Genomic DNA, 27,323 nt, shown 5'->3' with positions numbered 1-27,323 from the left:
TGGGGTTGAGGAGGTGTCGGACTGGGATACGTCGTCCGTAGCTTGGACTTGGGCCACGGCGTTGTAGTCGCTTCCGAGTGTGTTGAAGTCCGTGGCAGCCGTCGGGTTCACCGTCAACGCGGCCAGCGCGGCAGTCAGGCAGGCGAGTCGACGGAGCATGGCGGAGGTGGGGGGTGGAGTGCGCTCGAGCTGGCAAATTGAATTGTGCTGCGAGGGACTTCCGCTGTCCGAAGGACTTCGACTTGAGGCGCGGTTGGATTAATCGCGGCGAGCGTGGTACGGTATCGGCTTCGAGACGGTGCTGGGGCCGGAACCACAGCAGTCTGCGGATGCTGGAAGCTCGCCCTTCGACCACATGGTTGTCTTCTCGCCAGTGTCCTTTCACTAGTTTTGCCTCGATCGCAGATGGCGACCGAATGGGAGTGGAGTGGAGTGGAGGCATTCATCTAGGCTAGAGGCATCTTGCATACTGGAACGTGCACCTGTCTCTATCTACCGTCATCTGCTCATCGCAAGCCTGACATTTCACGCCAAAACACTCTCGGGAGCTTTGATGCAGCCTCGGCCATCTGCCCTGAGCTCCTGTTCCAGCGGACTCGAGCGTCACGCGTTGACCAGCAGCACGTGCCCCGTATCAGATACTGGTTGTGCTGGACTGTTCAGAAGGTTACGCTCGCAACTCGACGTCACCACTCGATGCGCGTGGGCCTCAAATGCTTCCTGGAAACGGTCGTCTTGACCGACTCCGTTTGCATCGGCCACCTCATCGAGGCAATGGTGCTCTCTTTCCGCATGGCCGAGAGAGATCTCGCGTAGTTAATGGACTCGCGAGCGCTTCACCGTAGGCAGCAACGCAAATGCGAACAGTTAGGTGGGCAGTTTTACGAATACTTTGCGTGCCTGTTGCCTTTCACATGTCTGTGAGATGCCAAAGATACCAGCGGATTCAGAGCCGTATTGCTCTATCTGCGATGCTACACACAGCAACTTGCTAACGGCTGGGGTAAGGATCAAGTCACGCGCGGCTTGCCTTTCGTCTTAGTATCACTCGTCAAGGCGTCTGCGATGCGGAGCAAAAATTTCCACGCCTGGAATTGTTGGCAAGCCGGTCACGGAAGGAGCTCTTATTCGCGTACTGTAGACCTTGGATTTGAATCCGTAATATAACCGTCCGGTGAAACGAACACCGATGGCATCGACCAGCGAGACGACGTCTAGCATCCATAGCGAAACCACAGAGGATCAATGAAGTGGACCAGACAGACGAGCTTGCTATCCCATGAATTGATCACACCTTACTCTCTCAAAGTGCTCGCAATTGTTGAAGCACAATGACGAAGACCTCTTCGCACGGCTGGATCTCTTCGCGGGTGTACGTTTGCTCCATCAGCGAGTTAAGGTTGTCTACGGCGTCCAACAAGTTGCGCTATTCACGAAACAACGCGCGTACAAAGCAAGCATATAAGCGTTAGTGAACAATACAACCGCTCACACAGTTTCCCGTCGCCTTACCTGCACGGGCTTGAACAGGATCGTCTCCGTGGATGAATTGCGTAGGTACAAGTGAATAGTTTGCAGGATTTCCGGTAACGTTTCGCGCAGTTGATGCGAGACGCTCGCGAGCACGGTATTGACTTCGGCGGGTGCTGTGAACGCGCATTGTCGGAAGTCGAGAGCTGTCGCCTTTTGCGTCTGTTGCACATGGGCGATCTGCTTCATCAGTGCGAGCAAAGGCTGGGCCAACTGCTGCAACACGATCTCAATGAAGGCTGTGCAGCTCTTTTTGAGCTCTTGTTCCAGCTCCTTCTTCACATCTGCCGTCGTCTCCTGGATATGCGGGATGCCTCGAGTGAAGAGCCCCACGATGCCATTGGGTCCCGAGAATCGAAATAGCGTCGACGCGTCCACGAGGAGCTCGTTCATCGCATCTGCGCTGCTCGTGAAGTCCAGCGCCTTGCTGGTCTGCGCGAACTGAATCTCGAACGGTGTAATCTGCTCCCGCAATGTGAGTAGGTGCTTCACCAGGAACAATGAACCATGAAGACCCCCTTGGGTTGCCATGATGTCAGCAGAAGCCATCTTAAGTGATGCTGTACAAATTTGAATCGCATCCTGCGCCAGTTCCTCGAAGATCTCCATCTAGAATGACCGCATTTAGAGTAAATGGTTAGCGCTTATTGTCCCGGGAAAAAGTGTGAAACATACACTCACCTTGACGAAGTGATATCCCTTCGAGAGACACATCAACGTATGCTCAAGCGACGGGTACCATGTAGCATAGAGCGATGCACCAGTCTGCTCTGCTGCTATCAGCTTAGCCGGGTAGTCGAGGTCAGCAGCAGTAGGCACGTAGCCTTCGATTTCGTCGCGGATGTACTTTTGCATGCACAGAATAAGTCGTTCCTGCGCGTCCTGAATCATACGATGCATTACCGGCTCAGCGTAGCCGACAAGCGCTGCGCGCGGGGTAATAGATGCCTCGATCACCTCGCTCCTCAGAACCTGAATGACCTCACACAGAACTTCCAGATCCTTCTGAGCTAGAAACTGAGGCCTCACGGTGTTGTACAGCAGCCCACTCAGCTGGAAGATCAGGCGTCTAGCAGGAAATAACAACAACAAGTTAGCGGATGCTCAACGAATGTTGTGTCCGATGATACGTACTCGAACGCGTTCTCGTTGTCATCCTCACTCTGATCGTCCTCGCCCAGGCCAATATCACCGCCTGAAAAGGTGAAGAGCTCATCGCTCGGATCGTGGCCGAAAAGCTTCAGGAAAAGTCGAAACTCGGCCTCGCACACCTTCAGCAACTGGGTACAACTTGCGCGGAGCACGTTGACGATATCCGACGTCTGGGAAACAGCGTCTAGCCACGCGCCCAGCACAGGCGACAGCAACTGCACCCGTTGGGTAGCGTAGGCGTCCGCCACCTCTCCGAGCACGCGCAAGTTCTCCGCACTGTCCTGCGGCGACTGAGCGTTCAGCCTTTCAAGCTGCTTCGCCACCGCAGCGAGCGCGGGCGCCACCAGCTGAAAGTTCACGTAGTAGGCCGAGGTCTCGTCCAGCTGGCTCACCAACGAAATCGCCACGCCGCTCTGCTGCGCCGCCATGGTCTCCTTCTGCACGGCCTCGCACACTGCGTCCTTGGCCGCGTCCAGTCCGCTCAGCGCGTAGTCCTTGAGACACTGGATGCCCCCGGCCGCCAGCATCCGATAGGCCTCAATGAAGCACGCCGAGTCCTTGTACCCCAAATGGTCCGTGAGGTAGGCCACCGACGCGTCGATCTTCTCCAGCGCCTGCTCGAACGCCGGCGTCGTGGGGTCGATGCCGCGCCGGTGCTGGAAAACCTGCACGGCCTTGCTCGAGTCCGTCGTCACGGCAGGTGATGAGGCCCTCGCTGCGCCCGCGCGCTCCATCAGCACGTGGCCCGGGCCTCCTCCTCCGCTGGTGCTGCTGGAGGGTGCTGCGAACTTGACGCCGAAGCCGAGCGCGTGCGCGACGCCGTCGATGGCCGTGAAGTGCGGCATGGGGGCGGCGATGGCGGCCACGCGCGCGTCCAGCGCCTCCACCTGCTGCAGGACGTCCTCGAAGCTGCGGTACAGCGCCTGCGTCTTGGCCGCCACCTGCACGTGGCTGGCCTCCATCTCGGCTACGAGCGCCTGCGAGGTGTGCGCGTGCGCGTACAGGGCGTCCCACTGCGCCATGCAGGTGTCCACCTGGGTGGACAGGTGGACGAACGAAGTGTCCAGCTGGACGGAGGCTTTATTATTACTGGAGGACCCTTCTGCCGCCGCGTCGACCCGCTGGGCGACAAACTCGCGCAGCGTCTCGGGCGCCTCCTGCCGCCGCTGCGAGCGCACGAGCGACGCGTGGGTCTCCGCCTGCGTCTTGAGCTGCAGCCGCCGCTCCAGAGAGAGCAGCAGCGCCTCCTGCGCCGCGCTCAGACGCGTATCCCGCACGCCGCGGGGCGCCGACTCGGACGCTGACGCCGAAGGGGCCATATCCCGGGAAGTTGAAAAGCGCCAAGTGTTGCGATCCATGCTAAGTACGATAATTAAGTACGCGCGATAAGTACGATTGTGAGTCCAAGTTGAAGAGGCCTTCAACATGGATCGGCCTGTTCAAAATGGACCCGCCCCAAAACTCGCTGGTCACGCTTGAGGAAGGGCCAGCGACCCTCGAACAGTGAGCATCCACGCAGCCAGTGGATTGCTGAATGAGGCTGACAACGACGGCCTCAACGAGCCGTTCTGGCACAGTCTACTCGAGGTCTCATAGACCGGGAGCTCCACATCCAGCAGTGATTCTGGGAGCTAAAGAAGCGTCTAGAAAGTAGGCGAGTTTGTGTGCTTTCGTTCGGATAGTGGATTGTCGACTGATGAGAGCGTAGCGTCGGAAACGCGACTACCGGTAGAAAGTTTTCAGGAGACGAAAGCCTGTTGTTAGCGGCATTCGAGCGCTGGAACTTCACCACTCCACCGCGTCAAGTTGAAGTGCTTCGTCCAGTTGACAGACAGTAGCGCTGCTCGAGTCTCTTCGAGGCTCTTCGCGCACGAGGTCTCTCAGCCTTCTGCATACCCAAACTTGCACTAGGTTAGCCCCGTAGCAATTGCATCATGCGATCCGAGCAAACCCTGCTGCCCCTCGTTGGAGGCGACTACGACTTTATCGTCCCACAAGCCTGGCCTGACGACGTAGTCCATATCGACCGCAGCCTCTTTTCCGCTTCACAACCATACCCAGTTATGACGACATCGGCGTACAACGACGAACCTTGCAACTGCGAACCGTGCTGCGTTTCCAACACCGGCACTCACTTGGCCAGCGCGTGCGTCAACGCTAATACGGCCACCATCTGCGACGACTTCAACTGCTTACTCGGTCCAGCCTGTGGTAACCGGTTTGAGCCACGGTTTTCACTCGACCTTGTGGAATCTCGGGTCGGGCTTGGCGTTGTTTCAACCCAAAGGATCCCCGTGGGGCTTTCATTATCGAGTACGTCGGTGAAATACTGTACGAGAGCGACGCCATTGAACGCGCCAGCCGACGGTATCAAGCAGCCTTCCGCACCCTGGCTGACTGGAATGGAGGAACGAAAGTATACGTTGACGCGCTGTCGTGCGGCAATGAGAGTCGGTTTATTAACCACTCTTGTGAACCGAATTGCGTAATGAACGAGTTCAACTGGACGAACACGACCCGCCTCGGGATATTTGCGGCGGCCGAGATACCTCCTCTTCAGGAACTCACCTTCCGATACAGCGCTCGCAACCGAGAACTCTTCAATTGCCAGTGCCTTGCTCACGCTGCGGCTTCTTAACCCCAGTGAGCCTGGCCGTAGGATAAAAGAAAGGATCAAAAGTTCAGCGCTTTTTACAGAAACGACTGCTGGGAAATACGAGTATCTGAAGCCACACACACAAAGCCTTTTCCTTCCTCTACAAGATACTAGTGTCCACTTGGTGTCTCTCATTGTCCATCATTGCGAAATTGCCGCATGAAAAGTGTCTCTAACAGCTTATCAAAAATCCAGATTTATCCTATCCGCTAGGATAAAAATCGCATTTAGACTTGAGCTGTATTGGTCTGAATACCTCTACAATTTTATGTTTCCAACGTGGCTTTGTCAAATGCGACACGACCGATAAGATGGGAGACGCCTCCGATACAAACGCCAAGTCATTTTTTATCCTACGGCGGCCTCGCTAGGATAAAATGGCATGTGTGTACCACATCAACAAAGGATTTGATCCTTTTTCGTAGGATAAATTTCACTGGGGTTAAACTTCCTCCTGGATCTGGATGCGATCTTTTCTTCATACGCGTAAATACATAACAAGGAGATGTTTCCACGTAATCGTTCTTGTGTCCGTCATACATACTTGGCAGGCCTCGTCTACAGCTCCTAAATCAAAAAGCATGTTAGCCACCGTACGTGTTGCGTCTCTGACGCAGACCAACGATGTTGTGCAACAGAAGCTCTGGCATCAAGCCATCACTACAACGTGCAGGTGACGGTCGGATCGCCTCTGTACTCCATATTGCTGCTCTACGAGTCGCTCACGCATGTCGTGGTTCACCCCACCCACGCGCTCGACTGCTACACGAATATTGTCTCTGGATCCTGGACTAGGCCTAGCCCACGAACAGATTCATCGTGTGGTACGCCTCCAAGCCGGCCGTGAACCTCGTGGCCACGAGCAGAAACTTCGGCATCGCCAGCTTGTTGCCACCGCGCGAGCCACCGTTAATGATATTGAACGACGGCACCGGCAGGCACCGCGTCGGGTTGCCGATCAGAGTGAACGAAAGGCTTGCCTGTTTCTTGGCAGTGCATAATGGCGAGTGTACGGTACACCACATTTATAGTCTGCCCGGGTAAAGTGTACGGTACACCACGTTTCTAAATCGTTTTTATATGGCCGGGCTGTACCAATTGAACTTCAAGGGCCATAGTGAAAGCCTATCACTTCTCTTCCCAGCTGCAACTGGTACAGCTCCATATTTTGGGCTGAATCTCATTGGCCGAAAGGGCCACTTAAACGAGTGACCTGTGTACTTTAACAAGTGGCGAGTGTCCCTACCGCTGTATCCCGTAAAAGTGTATTTCTATAGTGCAATCCACAATGGCCGTGACAAACCATGAACTTAAGCCGTGGTAGTACCGTACTTTGCTGAAAAAAGATTCAAAAGTAAATGGCTTCAAAGCGAGATTCAATTGAGAGGTTGAATTTCTGAATCTGCCAATTCACAAATATGAAGGGTCGTCCCATGGAAGTCTTCCGTACGGGCAGAGTATACACGTACCAAGACAACGAAAGAAACAGTATAAAACATTTCCATATTTAGTGGTCCAGATTTCACAAATATGTTTAAAACACCTCCAAGTTGAAGCAGGGCACGTTTAGAAACGAAAAGTGAGCGGTATAATCTCAGCCCTTCAGGCAGAGAGAACTGGGGCGCGCTTCGCGTGCGGGTCTCTAAGCGGACCGAACAATTTTGTGTTTTTTGCTACTAAAACGGTTAGGACGCGCCGCGCCTCAGCGCCAGTCTGCACTTGTTACTGTTATTAACATTATCACCAATATTTTTGTGAGTACTATTGAAACGATTAATATTACTACAAGAAACTTAAATTTTCATACTATTATAATTGATGTTGACCAGGGGTATGAATAAAAAAATTTCAATATGAAAATTGTCAATTAATATGACGAAAATATGTGTTATTGGCAAGCGCCATATTGAAATTTGTATTATTGGCTCGTACGATTTCAGGGTATTCAAAAACACAGTCAAGGCGCATGCAATTGAAATATTTAATCAGTATAATAATTAGCTTTGGTTATCGTCATATTTAAATCATTTTTACTGTCAAGCAATTTTACCAATTCAATATAATACTGAATTGGAGGGGCCCTGATGTTGACAACATCATTGATATTGCTTGTTCGTATCTGCTGCTATCGCTACTGCGACTGTTTATTATATGCTGCCACTACCGCTACCGTTGTTATTTACGCTACAACTACGATCTCCAGCATCGATAATGGCACTGTAATGATATTGCTCCTGCTTTCTTTTTCATGCCTGAGAATGACTGCCAAAATCTACTCCATACTGCTTGGCTTGCTGCATAATATCACGGGGCATTTCACGGCTTGCTCAAACTAAATTTATAAGTAGATGCCATCTGAATATCGCCGTCCACCGTGGTGAAAACGACGCGATCCAAACATTATCGATGATCTTATCGTCCTCTAGACCCTTGTAAATCACTCTCCTCTTTTCCAAATAATGTGTGTGACTTGTATTGCTGCGTAAGTAATATCAATATGACGTATTGTGTCTTGGACAGCCTACGCGCCCAGGTTTCCCAGGTTAGAAAAATACTCAGATTTCTGATTCTGCAGGTATTGTCCAGGTGATGCCCCAGGTTATATCCAGGTATATGAATTATGAGCGTTATCAGATGAAAGTAATTTAAACAAGGATGGTTAAATTACCAGAACAGTTAATGTCCAGGTTAAAAACCTGGAAAACTCATGTGCGTAGTACTTGAGGAAAAGTGAAAATGACGGCCTACAGGCTGTGTCGGATGCATTCTAGCCATTCATTTCTTGTTTCAGTGTCCAGGTAGTTTGCAGGTATGAAAACCTGGAAAACTCATGTGTGCACTACTCGGCAAAAAGTCGAAGTGGCGTCGATTGGTATCGATCGGAACCACACGACATGATAATGGCTTCAAAACAATCATTGTGTACCCATCTACTCGTACAGGTTTCTTACAGGTTGCAAACAAAAGTTGTCCATGTATTATCCATAAGATGCACTTCTCGCTGCTGCTCACTGTCTAGCTACGCTTCATCGTGGTGATCTTGTGCAGCATTGCCCAACGCAGCTTGGTGACGCCACTGGGAGACACATCACTTGGCACTTCGCTGTCAACGCACGTCCACAATAGACGGCACGCAAACACCCCGCAGCTATCGCCATCTGTCTGCTTCGGCTCCGTCACTTCGATGTCGCTGTAAGCTTCATCCTCAAGGGGGCCTGCAAGGAGCTCGCTTGCCATCTTCTTAAGCCGTTTCTTGTTTCTCTTCCCACCCATGCTGTCATACGTCTTCACTAGCCGCGCTTCACGGTTCACTACGATGTATCCCCAATGAACTCCACCAAAATTGACCGGCATAAATACAAAAGCATGCGCCTCAATACCACTAGCAACCTCGTCCAGCGACGTTGGTGCGAGTATGTGCTTCCCCATCTTACCCTTCTTAAGAGGAGGAACCATCACCGTTGTTCTTGTAAGTAGACAGAAACACGGTAAACGCCCGCAAGGCGTTGTCGTTCAGCCAAACGGAGTCTCTGAAGCAGAAAAGGTCTGCGTAGGACAGGTCAAAGCCAAAGCCATGTAGCGGTGTGTATGGCCAGCACTCGAGTACTTTGCCAAGTAACAGCCCAGGGGGGGCGGGGTCCGCTACGATACCTTTCACGTCTTGGCTTAGCCATGTGCAACACAGTACCGCATTCCGGCATGTAGCCTGCCAATTCCACAGCGACTGCATCGCTTCTAACTGCACCCGGGTAAATCTGCCAACTTTCTCAATGGCGACCACGTAACCTTCCGTTTCGCGTGTCACCCCTCCATCACTGTCCAGCTCAATCTCCTCCCCTTTTGCCAAACCACCTCTCAGTTTAGCTAGAGCGTCTTCAACGACGGACTCCGGTAGTCGGAAGCGCACAACCTCGCAAATATATTCCGACATCCACTGGATTGATTTTCCGTCACATTTCTTCTTTGTTTCATGCGTAGCCAAAACCGAGCTGAGCTCGCGGACACCTGGCTTAATCAATTCCAGCGTTGCTGCCACTTCCGTCACGTCCTTATCTCGTAGTAGAGCTCTGAGTTTCATTCCATTGTTGTATTCTTTCAGCGCCAATGCTGCCTTCTCTCTCATCTGAGCACGATTCAACCGTGGTCGACCGACACGCCTCTTGTTTGTCAGTCGAACCTTTGAGCCTTTGCCTGGCTGCACCGATTCCTGGGCGGAGGCTGTCACTTGAGTCGGGGGTTCGTCTTCGTCGTCATCTGGTCCTTTTTCGTGAGCTGCATCCTCTCCACCAGAAGCACTAGGACGATCATTCGTACCCCCCGTTCCTGGGCTACCTCCACCGCCTCCGTGGCTATCACTGCTAATACTGTTGGCCCCGCCACCACTAGCGCCAACCCGATCGGGGCCCGAATCGTCGACGAAGTCTGCATCAGCTTGCACCAGCGGAAACTTCCCTTGACGTAAGTCGTACCACCACTTATCAATCTGCTTCATCGCAGACTCGAACACAGTGTCATCGCACCGGACAAGCTCGCTGCTGATTCGACCAAACGCCTGCTGCGAACGCCGATACTTCTCGGCTTCACTCAAACTGCCAGCGCTCGCAGCTGGATGCCCTTTGTAGAGCTTAGCAACGAACGGATTTTCCACCTCCATCAAGTCCTGTTGCGAGATGCGATTCTGTCCAAACCACCTATTCATGCACATCAATAACAAAACATGGTAAAAACTTGGTCAATACATGGGTAAAACGAGATACCTGGATAACACCTGGTCAATACTCATAGAAAAAATGGACATACCTGGACGAAATGGAAGAGAATGGGATGATGAAGGGGCTTCCACACACTTTTCTGTAGACCATTGCATGTCTGCACGGAAGCTTCGTAGTCTGCGAAAACTCGCAGTCGCACACCCTGCCTTCCTTCTCGAGGAGATACTCGTTCTCCTCGCTTTGTACGGTGATCGTAGCGCCATTGTCCTTGAAAGCGTAGGTATCGACAACCCCGGGGTTCGTAGCAATGTCAAATTGTGTCTTCAGAGCAGCTACTACCCACCTCGTGGTCATGCCCAGAGCGACGTTCAACTCCTCAGGGTACGAGGCGTCTCTCAGGGTACCCGGCATCCCGACCTTGGACCGATAGGCTTCTTCTTTACGGCGCTGATATTCCAGAAGCACCTCCAGACTAGCGCGCATAGTTAGATGGCCTTTCAGCTTTCGCTTCAGCTTACCGAATAGGCTCTCGACACGATTATTCGTGTGATTGCCGAAGTGTGGTAAATCGACACGGTATGCCATCACCCACATCTCTTGGCACGCATTCCAGTTCTTGTCGAAATACTCCCATAGCTCCACACGACCATTCCGCGAGGCCAGACTCTTGAACTCATCCCGATGCCGCACATAGTCTTCCTCAGTTCTGGAGTATGTCATGTTCGTGATGGTGTGCTTCATCTGCGTCAAAACTTCTGCTTCGTAGGCTCCATAGGTCTGCGATTTCTTGATGGTTTCATGAAGCCACTTGATGACATGAAAGTGGCAGATAAGAAGGAAGTGCTGGCTTGGGTGTCGACCAGGAGCTCGATTCCGGGCATGAGCGGAGACTCGGCAGGAACCTGGCGAATACCTGGGTAAGACCTGTAGATGTCGTCGGAAATGGGGTGGTTGTGGCTGTAGACTTCTCGCTTCATGACGATGCCCAACTTTCCATCTCGGCGAAGGACGATTTGTGCAAGCATCTGGAACGGACACTCAGTGCGGCGGAGCTTGTGCGACGTCCTCTTCCCCGTCGATCTCTCACGCTCCTTCCAGCCGTGTGTGCAGATGTACTTCCGCTGATAGGGCTCCCACTCGTCGGGCACGAGAGGAATTTCTGTGTCAGGAAGCCCTCGGAAGCGGACCTGCTTACGCAAGTCTGCGTTGCGGCGAGCCACGTTGATGACCTCCTCGATGACGATCTTCTGTCGTGTCGCATCCATGTACTCCTGTAGGCTGACATCAAGCAGGGGCCACGAGTCATGCTGGGCCTTGAACGCTAGAACGTGCACCAGGTCCTCGTCTTCAACGTTGGAAACGGTGCGCTTCTTCCCTTGGCGCTGCCCGCCCTTGGTAGCTGCTTTCTTCTTTTTCTTCTACTGCGCGTCCTCTTCTTCATCTTCTTCAACCTCTTCATCTCCGTCTTCCTCTTCGTCTGCATCTTCTCCCTCTTCGTCTGCATCTTCGGCGTCTTCTTCCTCTTCATCATCTTCTTCTTCCTCTTCTTCTGCGACATCTTCTTCCTCTTCGGCCGCTTTCTCCTCTTCATCGCCAGTGGATGAGTCGCCTTCTGCAGTCGCATGAGGGCCGAACTGCGTGGCCCGTGAGTCGCGGACATCCTGAAGCGCCTGTGATCGCTGCGATCTGGTGCGCGCGCTGGTCACCTTCCTGCGTGCCTCCTCCTCCTGCCGCGCCCGCTCGGCCATCTGCGCCTTGATATGGGCCGTCTTGGGGGTGCGCGCCATGATGCTGGGGTCTCCAGGGCCGAGCAGCCGCCGCACGTCGAATGCCACGTGGCTGGAGCTGGCCCCTTCGAATTGGTGGCTGTGAGGCAAAAGCTGAAATGACGGTAATAAAAAACGGGATAAATTATCCCTGGACAATACCTGTCGCCAGACCTGTTTTGCAAAACCTGGGCTAGTAGCTTGCCGTTGTGTCTTTCACGTATTTTGGCGGGTGAGCTGTTAATTCAGGCGGAATTAGAGTCATAAAAGGGTGATCAACGCTTATTTAGTGCTAATTATGCCTAAGATTGTGAGCGCTTCCCCTAACATCCGCGATCAGCTAATCGACGGAGATACGAACAGAATGGCATGGATTGGTGGATAGGAAACCGCCAATCGCTCTGTTTCCGCCTATTAATAACGAAGGCTGGATTAGCTTATTCCGCCTTGAGTCGGCCTCACCATCGCCGCTCCTAATTCGGCCACCCGGAATTAACATGGGAATTAGCTAACTCGGGGCATAATTAAGGTCGATAACGGATTAGAGTTATGCCAGAATTATCACGGCAGAATAAGTGAAATGCACAATAATTTTTATTCGGTATATTGCTATTGGAATTGTTCGCTTGCGTCACGATCACTGCCAGCTACCGCTGCAACTGCCCTACTGTCAATGCCACCGCTACTGCAACCGCTATTAGTTACTGACTTTGAAACTGATATTGTTATCGCTATTTCTGTTACTATCTTTTTTTTTGCTCACCCCACGATCAGGAAGAAAACTGTCAAGGTCTACAGTACTCCATGGTGCGTGAGTTGTTGCAACCCAGTATAATGTCATCCAACGAGACTTCTTCGCGAGCCGCACCTAGTAAAATACCTCTATTTTTACGAACTACATCTGCAGTTTACACGCAGTTATAAAGTACGCGGTGCAAATTGGCGCTAATTTCGCTGCGCCATGCGTTCATATTGCTTTACTTAGGTTCTTGCTGCAGCAAACATCACGCCCATCTAATCGAGCACTCTAAAGTGCACCACCATGGACTTGTCCGTCTATATCAATGTAGATACGGGTACTCAATATGATGCGACGTCCAGAAAACACTACGCATACTACTGTGGTGACACTGCATACACTACTGTCGCGCCATGCGCACTCCGTTTTGGATTCCGCATCCTGCATGAGCCCCAACGTCGCACAGTACCACAGTATGCATCGTAATGGTGGGTGTTAATTAAACCGCACATTTTGTTCTCTAAGCGGATAGCTTAGTAGCTTAGAGCCAGCATCATTTTTTGTCAGACCATTAGTTTAATACATTCGGTAATTTTTAATATGAACTAGAGTATCCAAAATCTCATGGTATTACCGGTATAAAGCAGCGAAGCGTCCGGATCGATGCTTTTAACGGGGTTTTGGATTTGGAATAAAACTGAAGCAAAAAAATGCGCGGTTTAATTCACACGCCACCATTACGATGCATACTGTGCGAACTTCGGCGCTGTGCGACGTTGACTGTGCGACGTTGATTAAACCGACAATAGTGTATGTAGTGTTCTGGACGTCGCACCACAGTAGTATACGTAGTGTTTCCGGACGTCGCATCATATTGAGCTGCAGTAGGTACAGAAGAGACATTGATTGATAGACGGACAAGCCACCTTCGTGGCCATGGTGGTGCACTTTAACCCTAAAAGTGCCCGATTAGATGGGCGTAAGGTTTGCTGCAGCAAGAACCTAACTAGAGCAATATGAACGGATAACAAAGTGAAATTAGCGCCTTCAAGCCAATTTGCATCGCGTACTTCATAACTGCGGTGACGTGTAATCTGCTCGTTCGTAAATAGAGATATCTTAACAGGTGCGGTTCGCGAAAAAGTCTCGTTGGATGACATCATACTGAGTTGCAACAACTCACGCACCGGGGCGAGCAGAAAAAAGTTAATAACAGAAATAGCGATAGCAATATCAGTAGCAAAGCTATTATTTAATAGCGGTTGCAGTAGCGGTGGCATTGACAGTAGGGCAGTTGCAGTGGTAGCGGGCAGTGATCTTGACGCAGGCGAACAATTCCAATAGCATTTTACTGAATAAGAAATATTAATACTTCGTATTGATATTACTTACGCAGCAATACAAGTTACATATACTATTTAGAAAAGAGGAGAGTGATATACAAAGTCTAGACGACCGATAAGAAGTTAAGATCATCGATAATGCTTGTGGGGACGGTGATGTTCAGACGGCATCTACTCGTAAATTTAGCTTGCGCAAGCCATGAGATGCCCAGTGATATTATGCAGCAATATATAATAGAAACATGAAGTAGAATTTGGCAGTCTTTCTCCGGCGTGAAGAAGAAAGCAGGGGAAACATCATTGCAAAGTCATTATCAATGCTGATATTGTAGTTGTAGCGTAAATAACAGCGGTAACGGCAGTGGCAGCAGCGATAGCAGGAGATATGAACTAGCAGCATCAATGACAGCATTACTATGATATCATTAACAATAGTGAAATAATAGTTTTAGTAGCTGTAGTTGCAGTAGGGATAAGCAGTAACAGTGACCAGAAGTAGCGCCCGCCACAGTTAGCAATATCAAAAGCAATTTCTTTAACAATAGTGGAATGTCAGTAGTATAGCAATAGAAGTAGTGATGGGGTAGCAGTAGCAGTAGCAGTAGCAGCGGTAGTGGCAGTGACAGTGTCAGTAACTGAAGCAGTGGCAGTAGCAGTGACAGTAGCAGCCGCAGTAGCTGGCGGCGACAGTGGCAGTTGCAATCAATACCAATAGCAACATGATAACGTTGCCAACATCAATTATAACCGTGTTTGAGACCAACCGCCGGAGATGCTCTTAGAGCATCTCTAGTATGAGAATTAAAATATCTAGTGCAGTCATATGAAGCGTTACATGCATAGTACTAATCAAAATAGTGATGATAATGGTAATAACAATAAGGCGCAGCGTGTCCTAGCCGTTATAGTAGCAAAAAACGCAAAACTGTTCGGTGCGTTTGCCTCCGCTTAGAGACCCGCCCCAGTTTTGCTTAAATTTTATTCCAAATCCAAAACCACGTCAAAAGCATCGATCCGGACGCTGCGCTGCTTTATACCGGTAATACCATGAGATTTTGGATACTCTAGTTCATATTAAAATGTACCGAATGTATTAAACTGATGGTCTGACAAGAAATGACGCTGGCTCTAAGGGCTTGGTCGGGGAATGATCGTCTCAGTCTCGCTCGTCTCCGGTAAGCCTACCCCTAAGGTGAACCGAGCCGATGTGGTCGGTTGGCTGGAGACCGTCTTAGTTTTGGTGTGTCAAGCTGCTCGACTCAGCACCATCACACTCGAGAACTCGCAGCCATGGAAGGCACCCTTACTGCTCCACCTGTGGGCGGCGTTGAAGCTGAAGACGCTGCTGAGAGAAGCGTAAGCGGCACGGACACCAACGGGAGCGGCGTCGAGAGGGCACCCCCGCAGGGTGGAGGCCGTGGTGGTCGCGGGGCAGGTCGCGGTGGTCGTGGAGGACGAGGAGCTTCGACCAGGCCAGCTGCATCATGGAGCGACGATGATGTGAGCGAGTTCTTTCGCCTCCGTTACGTAGAGTTAGCTGACAACTTCAAGAACACGAAGGACACCAAGCGCATCAAATATGCGTGGGCCGTCTTAGCATCAACACTCTCTGTTAACCAGAGCAAAGTTTTCACTGACCAGCAGTGTCAACCTGAGATTCTGTCGAAACCACTCGTTGTAGACCGCGTCGTAAAGCATAGCCTCAAGCTCTAGCGGTGTCAGGGTAAGGATGTTCTGCTTCGGGTTCGAAATTGCCCACACAGCGGTGTGGACCGCCGTCGCGAGAGCCCCCGTGGCCGCAGCAACTGCAGCAACAAGGCTTTCGCTGTGCACCATCGAAACGCAGTGAAGACGCTCGTCTCCAAAGTGAGACTGTTGATTTAGTCGTCTCAGATTGGTCAGTCTGGAGACGATGAACCTAGCCGATCGAGCTAATAACTGGCCAATCAAAAATAAGAAAAAATGTCGCCACATCGTGTAAGACGATCGAAAGCCGAGACGAGCGTTCCCCGACCAGGCCCTAAGCTATCCGCTATCATCTCCAGCATCAGGCAGCTTTGACAAAAACGGCAAGAAAACAACCGGATGCAGTTGTGCAAGGACCTGGATGACACAGCCGCGAGATTTCGCGTCGGTTTTGCCTCGAATCGAGTTATTTTGGCGCCCTCGTCTTCCCATCAGACCCGCTTCATCTCATCCCCGACACTAAAGCTCATCAAGCAGAGCCTAGAAGCCAACGGCCCAAGAAACAAGAAACGATGGGAGCGACGGCTATTTTCACGACATGGTGCATGTTGCTTGCTTCCTCATCGCATCCGACTCGGTCTAAATAAAACCCCTTTTGCACATCAACCAGCGCTCGAGCCTGTTGCATCCCAAGAGTGAGTTTCATTCAACAACAAACCTGCCATCGCGTGTCGCCTCATTCTCTCTTTGTCTTCGGTGCGTCCTGCAGCTGGAGGTTGGGCGACGATGGGGACGCGCGCTCGACGACCGGCTTTGAGGCGCAGGCTGGTGGTGCTCACGCTGCTGGCTGCGAGTATTTTAGCCACGACCCAGGCAGCTCAGCAGTCTCTCGAGGTGATCTCCAATCTGCGCGGCTTCAGTAGAGCAGCGTTCGCGCAGCAGCAGCAAAGCTACCCATTCAACAGCGAGAACGCGAGGGCGATCGTGAGCTACCGACGACTTGACACTGCTTCGACTCAGGCCGACGCATCGGCAAAGGCGAACGAGGTCGGCGCGTCGGTCCGCAAGGCCATCAAGCAGCTGCGAGGAGGCACCGACAAGTTCTACCAGGACCTCATCACAGCCGTCAAGATCAAGTTGTGCGAGAACGACCTCGCGACGAACCGCGTCCGCTTCGTGAGCTGCAGCGCCGACAACGCCTACAAGGACGACAACGGCGACGATGTCAAGCTGCCAGTCGGGAAGCTGACGGACGACGAGACCGTTCAAGCCTACAATCAGGGCAAGTGCGAAGTCAAGCCCAACTGCTACTGGGCCGAGATCGTGGACGGAGACACGGCCCGCGCCAAGGTGTACGCGGACCCGGACAGCACCATGGACAGCTCCGCGGCCGACGCCAAGTTCAAGGAGTGGGCCACGGGCGTCCTCGGCTTCGTGATCCCCGGCATCGTGCTGGGCGTGCTGAGTTTACTCACGATGGTTTTCTTCCTGATCTGCCGCTGCTGCTGCAACCGATGCGGCGGCCGCTACCCGCGCGAAGAGGGCTACACGTGCATGCAGAAGTTCCTGCCGCTGCTTTTCTTCCTGCTCTTTGCGATTGGAGTCATCGTGGTCTCGGCTGCTGCATTCCTGTACCGCGGCACGATGCTCGCTGCTGTGGACGACATGTTCAACGCCACGTCGGGGACTTTGGAGAACGGAAGCGACTGGATCGTCACCATTCGCGACCCGCTCCAAGACATCGGCGACACGGTGGCCGGCTCGGCCAACAAGATCAGCAAGCAGCTTGACGGAACGGAGTTCATCGACACGGGTCTGGACGATATCACCGGCCAGCTCGATAGTCTTGGCCAAGATTACTCCACCAGCCCCGAGTTCCCTGATAGCTGTGTACAGCCCAACTGCTTTACGTGCGTTGCATGCGGTGAAATCGGCACGCAGTCGACCAAGGCTTCGAAGCAGATGAAGGATAACGCTGGACCGGGCCTCGACCAGTTGAGCGCGGTCAAGAAGGATCTGAAGGAGAAACTCGTCGACATTTCGGGGACCGTCGAAAGCGCCGTGGACACGCAGGTGTCGACTGCCAACGACCTCATTACCACGGTCGAGAAGACTCAAGGCGACGTGGACGACTACGACAGCAAGTTCCAGAGCTACCGGGACCAGCTCGGGTACGCGATCATGGCGCTGTTCGCCCTCGCTCTGGTAGTCATCGCCATCGGCTTCATCGGCATCCTCTTCGGGCTCACGCCGCTCAAGATCTTGGCCAACCTCATGAATATCGCCTACTTCCTCGGCTTCATCGCGCTCTTCCTCACATTCATCATCAGCGCCATCGTGTTGGCGATTGGCGTCGTGCTGGGCGATGCGTGCGAGATCACGATGATCTTCTCGAGTAACTGGACGGTGCCGCTCGGAGACTCGGCGAAGGCGGTGGACGCCTGCTTCCAGAACGAGTCGCTGCTGGACGTGTTCAACCTGTCGTCCAAGCTCGACTTCGCTCGCGGTGGCATTGAGTTCCCGGACCTCGACATGACCGAGATGTTCGACTTCTCCGATCTGGACACGCTCTCCGACAACGCCAACAGCATTAACGCAGCCTCGATTGGCGTCGATGTGGAAGCGTCCTTGGCAATCGTTAACACCTACGCGGAACAAACGACGACCCACTGTACGCTAAGCGATAAGTACACGGTGGATAACATTAAGCAACCTTGGCTTGACAACAGCGAAACATTCTCCGGCGACCCAGCGACATACATCACAGCACGCTACTCCGGCGACGATGTTGATTGCGCGGGTGAAGATAGTAGTGGAAACACAGACCCGACCTACGGCCAGGCCTTCGAGTGCACGGTGGCCGATGCAAACACGTGCACCTTCTCGGTGTTCATGGGCGAGCAGTTCCAGATGCTGGTGGCGATGGTCGACGCTAAAGCGGACGTCGACACGTACGTAACTACGCTTCAAGGCCGCGTTACTGCAATCCAGACCTCGACCGACACCTTCGAGGAAGATACCAAGGGCTTCAACGACAACATCAACGGCATCAAGGCCGACCTGAACAGCAACCTCATCAAGTACGTGAAAGAGTTCGAGGAGGCCATGTACTGCACCTTCATCGCCGACGGGTTCTGGACCATCTACAACGCCCTGTGCGGAGACCTGATGCCGTCGATCACCATGATCGCGCTCATGCTTTTCCTCTGCGGCATCTTCCTCATCCCCGTCAACATCTGCCTCATCATCGGCGTCAAGCGGCTCAAGGCACACGGCAACGGCCACATCATGGACACCGAAATGAAGTTCAAGTGAAACGTGCCACCAGCCGAAGGGTAGGATGGCCTTTGCTAGATTCTACATATATGAACGCAGTAATTTTATGAAGACTACCTATTTTCTTTATTTTCTCTAGTGAGTGAGTTTGAGTGTCTTGGTGTTAAAGGGTAGTGCTCGGTTTGCAGGGTGAACTGTCGACAAGTTGCTCAACAGTCGTGAAAATGAACTATGACATAATTGCTAGCTACCTTGGGGATTGACTCTGGCGCTAGCTGCAGTAGTATTTTGCGTAGTGTCCTGTTGTAGCACCTGCAGGCAGAGGAAATAGTGATAAACATGCCAACCTCGCTGCTTGCGCGCATGACAATCCAAAATAAAACTGCTGCCCACAATGCGAATGCGATGCCGACGAAGTCGGTCTCCTAATACTCCTTCCTCTCACGCACTTTCGTGCTGAATTGCCCCCGGTGCAAACGTTCTGAGCATCAGGATCACCTCGCACAATGGCACCTTGGACGACGTCGTCACGCGGTCTAAGCTCGTGGCTGGTTGTGTCGATTCTCTTTCTACTCAGTTTTGCTACGGCCCAAGGTTTGACGACCTCGTCTGCGATGAATCCAACACTATTCATTAGTAGGGTCATGGCAAGCACCGAGACCAGACCTGCAGAGACTTACCGAAGGCTGGACACGATGTCAACTGAGGAAGAGAGGGCTTCAGCCAGGGCGAAGGGTGTGGGCGCGTTTTGCAGTAACATCACATGACAGCTCCGAGGAGGGACCGACGAGTTTTATCGCAACCTCATCGTCGCAGTCAAGATCGCTATGTGTGAACACGACTTGGCCAAGAACATGGTGCGGATCGTGAACAGCAGCACCGACGACGCCTACAAGGACGACGATGGTGGTTGTGTCAGACTACAAGTGACAAACCAAACAGACAGCGACGCTGTGGCTGCCTACGACGAGGGGCTCTGCGAGGTGCAGCCGAACTGCTACTGGGCTCCGATTGAAGACGGAGACACGAATCGAGCCAAAGTGTACGCTGATCCAGACAGTTCCATGGATAAAGACACATCGAGCGCCAAACTAAAAGAATGGATCGTTGGTGTCGTGGGTTTCATAGTCCCTGGTGTCGTATTGGGCGTGGTAAGTCTACTCACGATGGCCTTCTTCTTGATCTGCCGCTGCTGCTGCAACCCATGCGCAGGCCGCCACTCTCGGAAACAGGGCTACACCCGCGCTCACAAGTTTGTGTCGTTGCTGCTCTTCCTGTTCTTCTCCATGGCCGTCTTCGTGATAAGCACAGCAGCGTTGCTCTATCGCAACTCGATTCTAGGATCTGTGGACGAGATTTTCCACGCTAGCTCCGGTCTGTTAGAGAACGGCAGCGACTGGGTCGTCAGCATCCGCACCCCACTCGAGAACGTCCGCGACAAGGTCAACAGCTCGGTGGAGCTCGTCATCATGGAGCTCAACGGCTCCGACTTCATCGAGAATGGCGTCTACGGCCTCATCGGGAAGCTCCGCGTGTTCGGAGACTTCGCGGCCAACCGCACGCTGCCCGATGGCTGCTCTGTGGATTCTGACCAGTCCAAGGAGAAGTACATCGGTACGATCGGCAATGTCTGTCTTCCCTGTGGCATCTGTACGTCGATCAGTACGGAGATCGACACAGCCTCGAACCAAATCGAGGCGAAAGCAGACCCCGGCGTCCAGCAGCTCATCACGGTTCGGTCGCAACTGAACAACAAGCTCGTTAACGTGGCGGACTCGGTTCGAGACGCCGTGGACTCAAAGGCTCAGCTAGCGGACCAACTTATCACCACTCTGGACGCCACGCGTGGCAAGGTGGACAGCTACGACGGCACTTTCCAGGCGTACCGAGATGACGTGGGGATTGAAATCATGCGGCTGTTCTGGTTTGCCGGTGGTGTGATAGCGCTGGGGCTTGTGGGGATTCTCTTCGGTCTCACGCCGCTCAAGTCGCTGGTTAACCTCATCCATGTGGCGTACGTCTGTGGGTTTATCGTGCTCGTCCTCATCTTCATCGTCAGCTCCGTTGTGCTCGCGCTTGGGATCGTTCTAGGCGACACGCTCTCATCTTCTCCACCAACTGGACGGTGCCGCTGGGGGACTCCGCTCGCGCTGTGGACGCGTGTTTCCAGAACGAATCGCTGCTGGACGTGTTCAATCTGTCCACTCAGCTGGCGTTCGCTCGGGGAGGCATCAACTTCCCCACAATTAACGTGGACTCGATGCTTGATTTCTCAGCTCTGGACAACTTCTCGACCCAAATGCAGACCACGAAGGAGGACACTTTCGCCTTCAGTGACGCGTACTTCGACGGGCTTAACCCCTATTCCCGGGCCTCTAGGCCCGCGGCCCGCCGCCACTCGAAGGGTGGCCGGTGGGCCGCCGCTTTTTTTATTGGGAACAGTCGTTATTTGTTTTCACATGGGCAAGAAGGCGTCCGCAGCGCGGGACGCCATCGCCCTGAGGAAGTTCCCTCCTGAATTGCAGCTTCCCGAGAAGAAAAAGGACTCACTTTTCTCCTCATGGCATACGCTCGCCTGGGCCCCGGAGTGCCTTCGCACTAGCCGCGTTCCAAAATGCGTTCTTGAGGGGTGTCTGTGTGAGCCAAAAGTGAAGGAGTATTTGCAGCGGTACGTACACGACGTCGATCACAAGACTGTTTTGTAATATGCAAGGTATCGCTGTAACAGGGCCTCATGCAACACGCACATTTTCAACTATCGACGATGAGTATCTAGCATCATCACCAGAACTCTTGCTAGCATTCCCTTACCTTCTAACCTATCAAACGGGTGTACCACGCGAGCTGTTTCACCTTGTTTATGATAGCATGCTAACGACAAGAGGCATATCTGGGGCAAGCAGCAGCGTCACCCGTTGTCGTCAGAGACGCTATTATGCTCTCTTATCTGTGGCAGGTGTCGAGGTGGAGAAGCGAAGGCAAAAAGAAGCAAACTATTCGCCTCCTATGCTAGTGTCATTGGAGCAATACATGGAAGCGAATGCATGTCTTGATGATGAGGCTCTTCAAAAGATATGGCTGACCCAGACTGAAATATGCTCTCGTTTGCTTGAAGCCCACATGACACAGTGCAAAATCAAGCGAGTGATTCGTCTAGAACATTCGCAAAAGTTTTGCAGCAAACTCAAAGTATTTGGTGCTCAAGGTAAGAAAGATCAATCAAGCGAGGTACGTATGCTACTACTTGCCCAAAATGAAATAGGTCAAATTGTTGCTCGTGGCCTGACGTACTCAGAAAATCACGCTGAAACTGCGGCAATTCTAAAACCTGTGGCCGCGCAATTAGCGTCAAAACCACTTGAATCTCGCTTCTGTATAGCCGACCACGCCAACGGCACACGAAGCCTCATTGACAAGGTCTTCAACGGTGCATTGGTAGTCAAACAAGACCCTTTCCACGTCATCCAAAGGTTCACAGAGAAGGTAAAGGATCACGTCATGCGGGGATGGCTAGCGACTGAGCTGTCCTCTGCTATTTACACGGCCAACCACAAAATACGAGAGCCCGAAGAAATGGCTACACTGTTTTCAACCGCTCTGGGCAAGATTCCAGCTTCAAGCCTCAATGTCAAAGAGCCTGAGTGGCAAGGATGCATAGCTAGCAACCTGAACCAGATCCGAGTAGGAGATTTATTTGTTGGCGAGGCTGAATACGTCGAGAATGGCGGCAGGGTACGAGTACTTTCGACTAGTCAGCTCGAAGCAGTTCATTCCAAACTCCACAAGCTCTTAGATCGTATTGTATCGTACGAAACGGGCCTTCGTATACTCGACATCTTCCTCTTGCAGGTAATTGCATGTAGATCATATTCTACTATATGCGTATTTGAAAGTAGGGGCCAAGTTCGGAAGAAATCCTGAATTTTTTTAGTTTGACTTCTTGACGATGTGCCTTGCTGCTGTTTTGGGTCGCGAGCAATTTCCTGCCTCTCCTCAGCTGGAGTTCATGTACGAGCTAATTACGCGCCAAGGTTCCAGTTTGTGTAATCCGTCGTATCGTGCTCGAGCACCTGCGAAGTTATGCGGATTCGTTTGAAAAAGAATACACCTGGAAAATGGAGGATGATCTTCGAGGAATTTCAGCGTATCAAACCTGGGTCGGCACTGTCCATCAATGCTCTCCGCTGTTGCCTTGAAAATCGGTCCAAAAAGCGGATGGTGTCACCAGCAGCTCAGTCCGATGCAGCTGCTCCCAATTACTCCGAAGAACCCTCTCCGCGCAAGAAGATGACAATCCAGACACAGCCAAACGCACCAAAAGACTCCCGCAGCAGTGATCTGCACAGGGGCGACGTCCCTGCGAACACTCAAAACAGTCAGCGTGTAAGAGCTGCTACGAGTTGAGACGAAGATGCGGTCCATCAGGCAACAACAAGTACTGTAAGTACAAAGCTCAGAGTGGGAAATCAATCAGTGCATATTTTACGTCAGCTTAGGAAGGCTCTACATGACCAACAACACAGAACAAATGAATACAACTGATCAATTAGTCCGCTTAGAACTATTAGACTACGGTAGTAAATATCACAGTACCTTAAGTGCAGCGAGCAAACCTCGACGTCAGGGCGTCAGGAGCCGAGCGCGCACGTCTGGAGCTGCTTGGTGTACGTGTTGAAGTCCTCGTCTGAGTCGAGGTACAACACGGGACAGTGCTTGCGATTCAGCATTAGCCGCAGCTAGCGACGGCACTCACAGTCGCCGTCGTTAGGCTGGAGGCACCCTGTAGCGATACTTCCAACCAGGTTTTGCTATCCATCGTTATCTTGGCCATGCGCCTACATCATATAATAGTACAGTAACACACGTCATGATGCCGCAGAATAAAGCGATGCAACAGTGAGCTTCTCACCTTCAGACTTGTTACCCTCGGCCCGCCTTCTTCCTCGTCGCGACAAGCGTCTTCTCCTTAGCTTGCATGCGTACGCACGCGTTCTGTGGCTTAGTAGCGCGCCGCCTCTCGTATTGTGGGGCATGCCGACGAGTCCGCCACTTCAGATATGCGGATAGATGTCATGAACCTCCCCGTGTGGGTTCATTTAGTTAAACTATTAATAGAGGGTGTGTCACTTTAGGACAAGTCGGGACCCACGGGACATTATGAAGGACAGCTGGTATATGGTCGCCGATGCTGGCATTTGGTGACGATTGGTCGCGGGACTCCTGAGAATAGCGGTCAAGCCCTTCGACGAGGTTGTGGTCTTCGTCAACTCGTACGCGTCACAGGACTCGCTGTACTGTGAGCTGGACGACAAGTACACGGCGGAGAACGTGCTTCAGCCCTGGCAAGACAACGGCGAGTCGTCCGTGGAGACTCCAGTGAATTACATCACGCTGCGGTACGAACCCCACAACGACAACTGCTCTGGGATCCCCCCTCCCGACTACGGCCAGCCCTTTGCGTGTACGAGCCACTCCAACCCGTGTCCGTTCTCGGCGTTCATGGGCGAGCAATTCAAGGTCCTCGTCAATTTGGCCGACGTCAACAACAGCGTCGTCGTGTTTGTTAACCAGCTCCAGCAGAACGTCACTGACGTCGTCGACTTCACGCGCGAGTTCATGGCCAATATCACCAGCCTCTTGGGCAGGATAGAGAGGATCAAGGACAACCTCGAGAACAGCCTCATCAAGTACGTGAACGACTTCGAGAAGGTCATGTACTGCACCTTCATCGCCGACGGATTCTTCAGCATCTACGACGCAATTTGCGTACACATGGCCCCGTCGATCACGATGATCGGCCTCATGCTCTTGGCCGTCGGGTTCCTTCTCATCCCAGTCAACGTCACCCTGATTATTGGCGTCAAGAGACTCAAAGCACGCAGATTCGGCCCCGTAATGGCCTCGGACACAAAGTTCTCTGACAAGAAACTCGCTCGCAAGGTAAGCAGCAGTAAGAGCTCCGAACGTCTGTTTTGAATGACAAGGAAAGTGACCGGTGCTGCTGTTTTTTTGTGGGGATTCTAGCGTCTTCTTGCAAAACTTGAGGCGGCCGAGTTGGTGTCTCCGCAGTCGACAACCAAACTAGCAATGAAATAACCAGACACGAACTACTTATTTATTGAACTACAGTTGATCGCCCCGTCGAGGTGAGCGAGCTAGCTCATACCTGAAAAACTGCAAGAATAGTGAGCATGATAGATATTTGTGGTGCAACAACAGAATAACCCACTTGCCGGGCGAACATCCACCACTTCGTACGGCTGAATCAAAAGTTCTCGGTAGAACTCGAACAACTTTGAGCAATTTTTTCACGGTAGGATCTGTCGCGGCTACTTTGTATTGATTTCGTTCAGATTTCCATAAAACGGTCACTTCTATACAACTTATCGCCGACATCAACTCGACAGATTTCAATTCTGTCCCCCCCCGATAGATTTTATTGTACAGATCAGCGGACAGATCGAGGCGAAAACAGGAAACTTGCGATGCTGGCCGGTATTTTGCAAATGATGCACGCGGATGAAGAAGACGACTTTGTCAACGATAAGGTTACTTGAGCAATTTTACGGCTTTTATATGTTCCTATTAAGGTTGCGTTAGCCACTTCGATCATAGGGCACTGAAGTTTTTATCCTCCCTGTGCCGCAACGCTTCCAAAACCCCTTGTGCTGCGCCGTCGCGACTGCGCTCACCAAGTACGCCGACACAAGTACTTGCCCGCTAAAAGCCGCAATGACATTGTTTTCGTGTGCAGAAGCTGACCCTGGTCGATAAGAGAGTGCAGAGCCCTGCTGGTAGGAATCTGCAGACATTGCTAAGATCCTGAGGCATTTTCGCAGGAGATGCGTTGTGGTAAGCAACTGCGCTTCACACATATGTAAGGTTATCATCACCGACCGAGCCAAAGTAACGACTCTGTACAACCACTGGGCTGGAGTCCTCGTCGACCCCGAGACAGATCTACTACGAAGCCCGGTCGGCTGCTCGTCGATGACAGATGGACCCGCACAAATGTCCTTACGGATCGGGGTCGGCCAGTGGATCGTTGCAGTAAATACGACAGGGGCAGAGCTCACGGTGGATCACTACGAAGTCGGCTACCGTGAGATAGGTGAGGTTTACAACCACCGATACGGCCTTACCATTCCGATCCGATGGTGGTACGAGCGACCTCGCGGAAGTGATGTTTGGTATGAGAGGACTTGCCGAGTGGTCGAAGACGAATTTGAAGCGGTATGTGTGCCAATCACACCAACCTATCTGCCGCAAATTTCGTCCGGTAGGCAACGTGTCATCTTCTGGACCTCGACCATCATAAACGGTGTTCGTGGCGTCAACGATGAAGGAATACTCGAGGAAGCGTTAGCTAGGAGTCGCATGCGCTACTTATCCATGATGCACCACGGGCGCACAATCGATATAGAGACAAGCTGTTCTGTCTGTGGTCGCCGCCGTGACGTAGATTGGTGCCGGAGGTGTGGCCGATGGCCAATGTATACGCGGAGCGTGTCAAATTCTCCATCTCGGCGACGTGGCCCTCAGCTACTCCAGGCACGAGGCCGCCCGGTTTCAATGGCGAGTAAGTACCAGCAATATTCAAGTATCCGCAGGAGATGGCAGTGTGCGTGCTGCGAATACCCAGCAAGGTTCCGGTACTTGGGCCATGCAGCAACCCGCCGGCCCTATCGTGACCGGTCAGCTTGCCATTCACAGGAGTGACATTACATCAACTCGCTGTGAAGTCCATGCTTTAATTGCTGGGCTAGTCATAGGCAACGACACCGGAGAACAAGTGTGTGACAACCAAAGTACCATCCGCATATTCGCCAAGGCACGGGATCTGGCCAACGGGGTGCGGCTCAACATCAAGTACAGCGATCCGCACAGAATCGAAATTCGCTCACTGTGCCACCTACCGACGACTCCTTACTGCACCACCAGCGTATCGCCCTTGCGGTAGTAGATGAAGCTGCCGGAAACGCACACACACGACCAATGCCGCTGTCGTACGCAGACTGGATCATGTTTGCTGGATATATGCTCAACGACGAGGAGGGTCGACTTGTATTCGGGAATGCAGCGCAGTATCTTAAGCAGAGAGCCTACACGGACGCGCGTCGCAAATGGATTAATCGGTAACGTCGTCATGATGACAGATGATGAAATTGATATGCTGCAGTCTGGTCATTGGTCACCAGCTTTGTGTCGGTTTTACTGGCGGGCGAAAATGGGCGTCCTTCACACTAATGCGGTAAAACACGGGTTTGATAGCCGGTGGTCCCCGAGATGCATTAACTGCGACCATGGTGTGGCGGACACACAAGGGCATCGTTTTGGCGTTGCGGAACCCCCGTGTTCGGATTCAGCAACGTTAAGTGAAATGCTTCGTACGGAGTACTCCGCTCTTGAACGGAAACTACTGCTCCCAGACCAGGCTGTGCTAGTTAGTCCCGGCCGTTGGCC

The 27,323-nt window shown here is 52.3% G+C and overlaps 6 protein-coding genes across 6 annotated transcripts; 4 read left to right on the top strand and 2 right to left on the bottom strand.

Moving 5' to 3' along the window:
* Positions 1 to 1,306: 1,306 nt before the first annotated feature.
* Positions 1,307 to 3,983, bottom strand: PHYSODRAFT_450016 (hypothetical protein; the record flags this gene model as incomplete). Its single annotated transcript, XM_009535754.1, has 4 exons — positions 1,307 to 1,426; positions 1,513 to 2,139; positions 2,212 to 2,599; positions 2,665 to 3,983. Coding segments are annotated over 4 exons (2,454 nt in total), but the record flags the coding sequence as incomplete, so codon positions are not given.
* Positions 3,984 to 4,972: 989 nt separating this feature from the next.
* Positions 4,973 to 5,320, top strand: PHYSODRAFT_519917 (hypothetical protein; the record flags this gene model as incomplete). Its single annotated transcript, XM_009535753.1, has 1 exon — positions 4,973 to 5,320. A coding segment is annotated over one exon (348 nt), but the record flags the coding sequence as incomplete, so codon positions are not given.
* A 3,033-nt stretch (positions 5,321 to 8,353) lies between these two features.
* PHYSODRAFT_338022 (hypothetical protein) lies at positions 8,354 to 11,837 on the bottom strand (the record flags this gene model as incomplete). Its single annotated transcript, XM_009535752.1, has 6 exons — positions 8,354 to 8,776; positions 9,102 to 9,248; positions 9,324 to 10,029; positions 10,139 to 10,857; positions 10,911 to 11,468; positions 11,502 to 11,837. 6 exons carry the CDS (start codon positions 11,835 to 11,837, stop codon positions 8,354 to 8,356), a joined length of 2,889 nt encoding a protein of 962 aa, XP_009534047.1.
* Positions 11,838 to 15,188: 3,351 nt separating this feature from the next.
* On the top strand, positions 15,189 to 15,611 carry PHYSODRAFT_338021 (hypothetical protein; the record flags this gene model as incomplete). Its single annotated transcript, XM_009535751.1, has 1 exon — positions 15,189 to 15,611. One exon carries the CDS (start codon positions 15,189 to 15,191, stop codon positions 15,609 to 15,611), a length of 423 nt encoding a protein of 140 aa, XP_009534046.1.
* Positions 15,612 to 16,370: 759 nt separating this feature from the next.
* PHYSODRAFT_318079 (hypothetical protein) lies at positions 16,371 to 18,899 on the top strand (the record flags this gene model as incomplete). Its single annotated transcript, XM_009535750.1, has 2 exons — positions 16,371 to 18,192; positions 18,409 to 18,899. 2 exons carry the CDS (start codon positions 16,371 to 16,373, stop codon positions 18,897 to 18,899), a joined length of 2,313 nt encoding a protein of 770 aa, XP_009534045.1.
* Positions 18,900 to 19,366: 467 nt separating this feature from the next.
* Positions 19,367 to 25,010, top strand: PHYSODRAFT_318078 (hypothetical protein; the record flags this gene model as incomplete). Its single annotated transcript, XM_009535749.1, has 5 exons — positions 19,367 to 19,501; positions 19,631 to 20,874; positions 20,952 to 21,193; positions 24,091 to 24,800; positions 24,990 to 25,010. The coding sequence occupies 5 exons, from the start codon at positions 19,367 to 19,369 to the stop codon at positions 25,008 to 25,010; spliced, it is 2,352 nt and encodes a 783-aa protein (XP_009534044.1).
* Between the last annotated feature and the right edge of the window lie 2,313 nt (positions 25,011 to 27,323).

Source organism: Phytophthora sojae (assembly GCF_000149755.1).
Source record: "Phytophthora sojae unplaced genomic scaffold PHYSOscaffold_8, whole genome shotgun sequence".
Lineage (NCBI taxonomy): Eukaryota > Oomycota > Peronosporomycetes > Peronosporales > Peronosporaceae > Phytophthora > Phytophthora sojae.
Note: the sequence above shows the minus strand (reverse complement) of the source record. Positions and strands in the feature narration are given on the sequence as shown.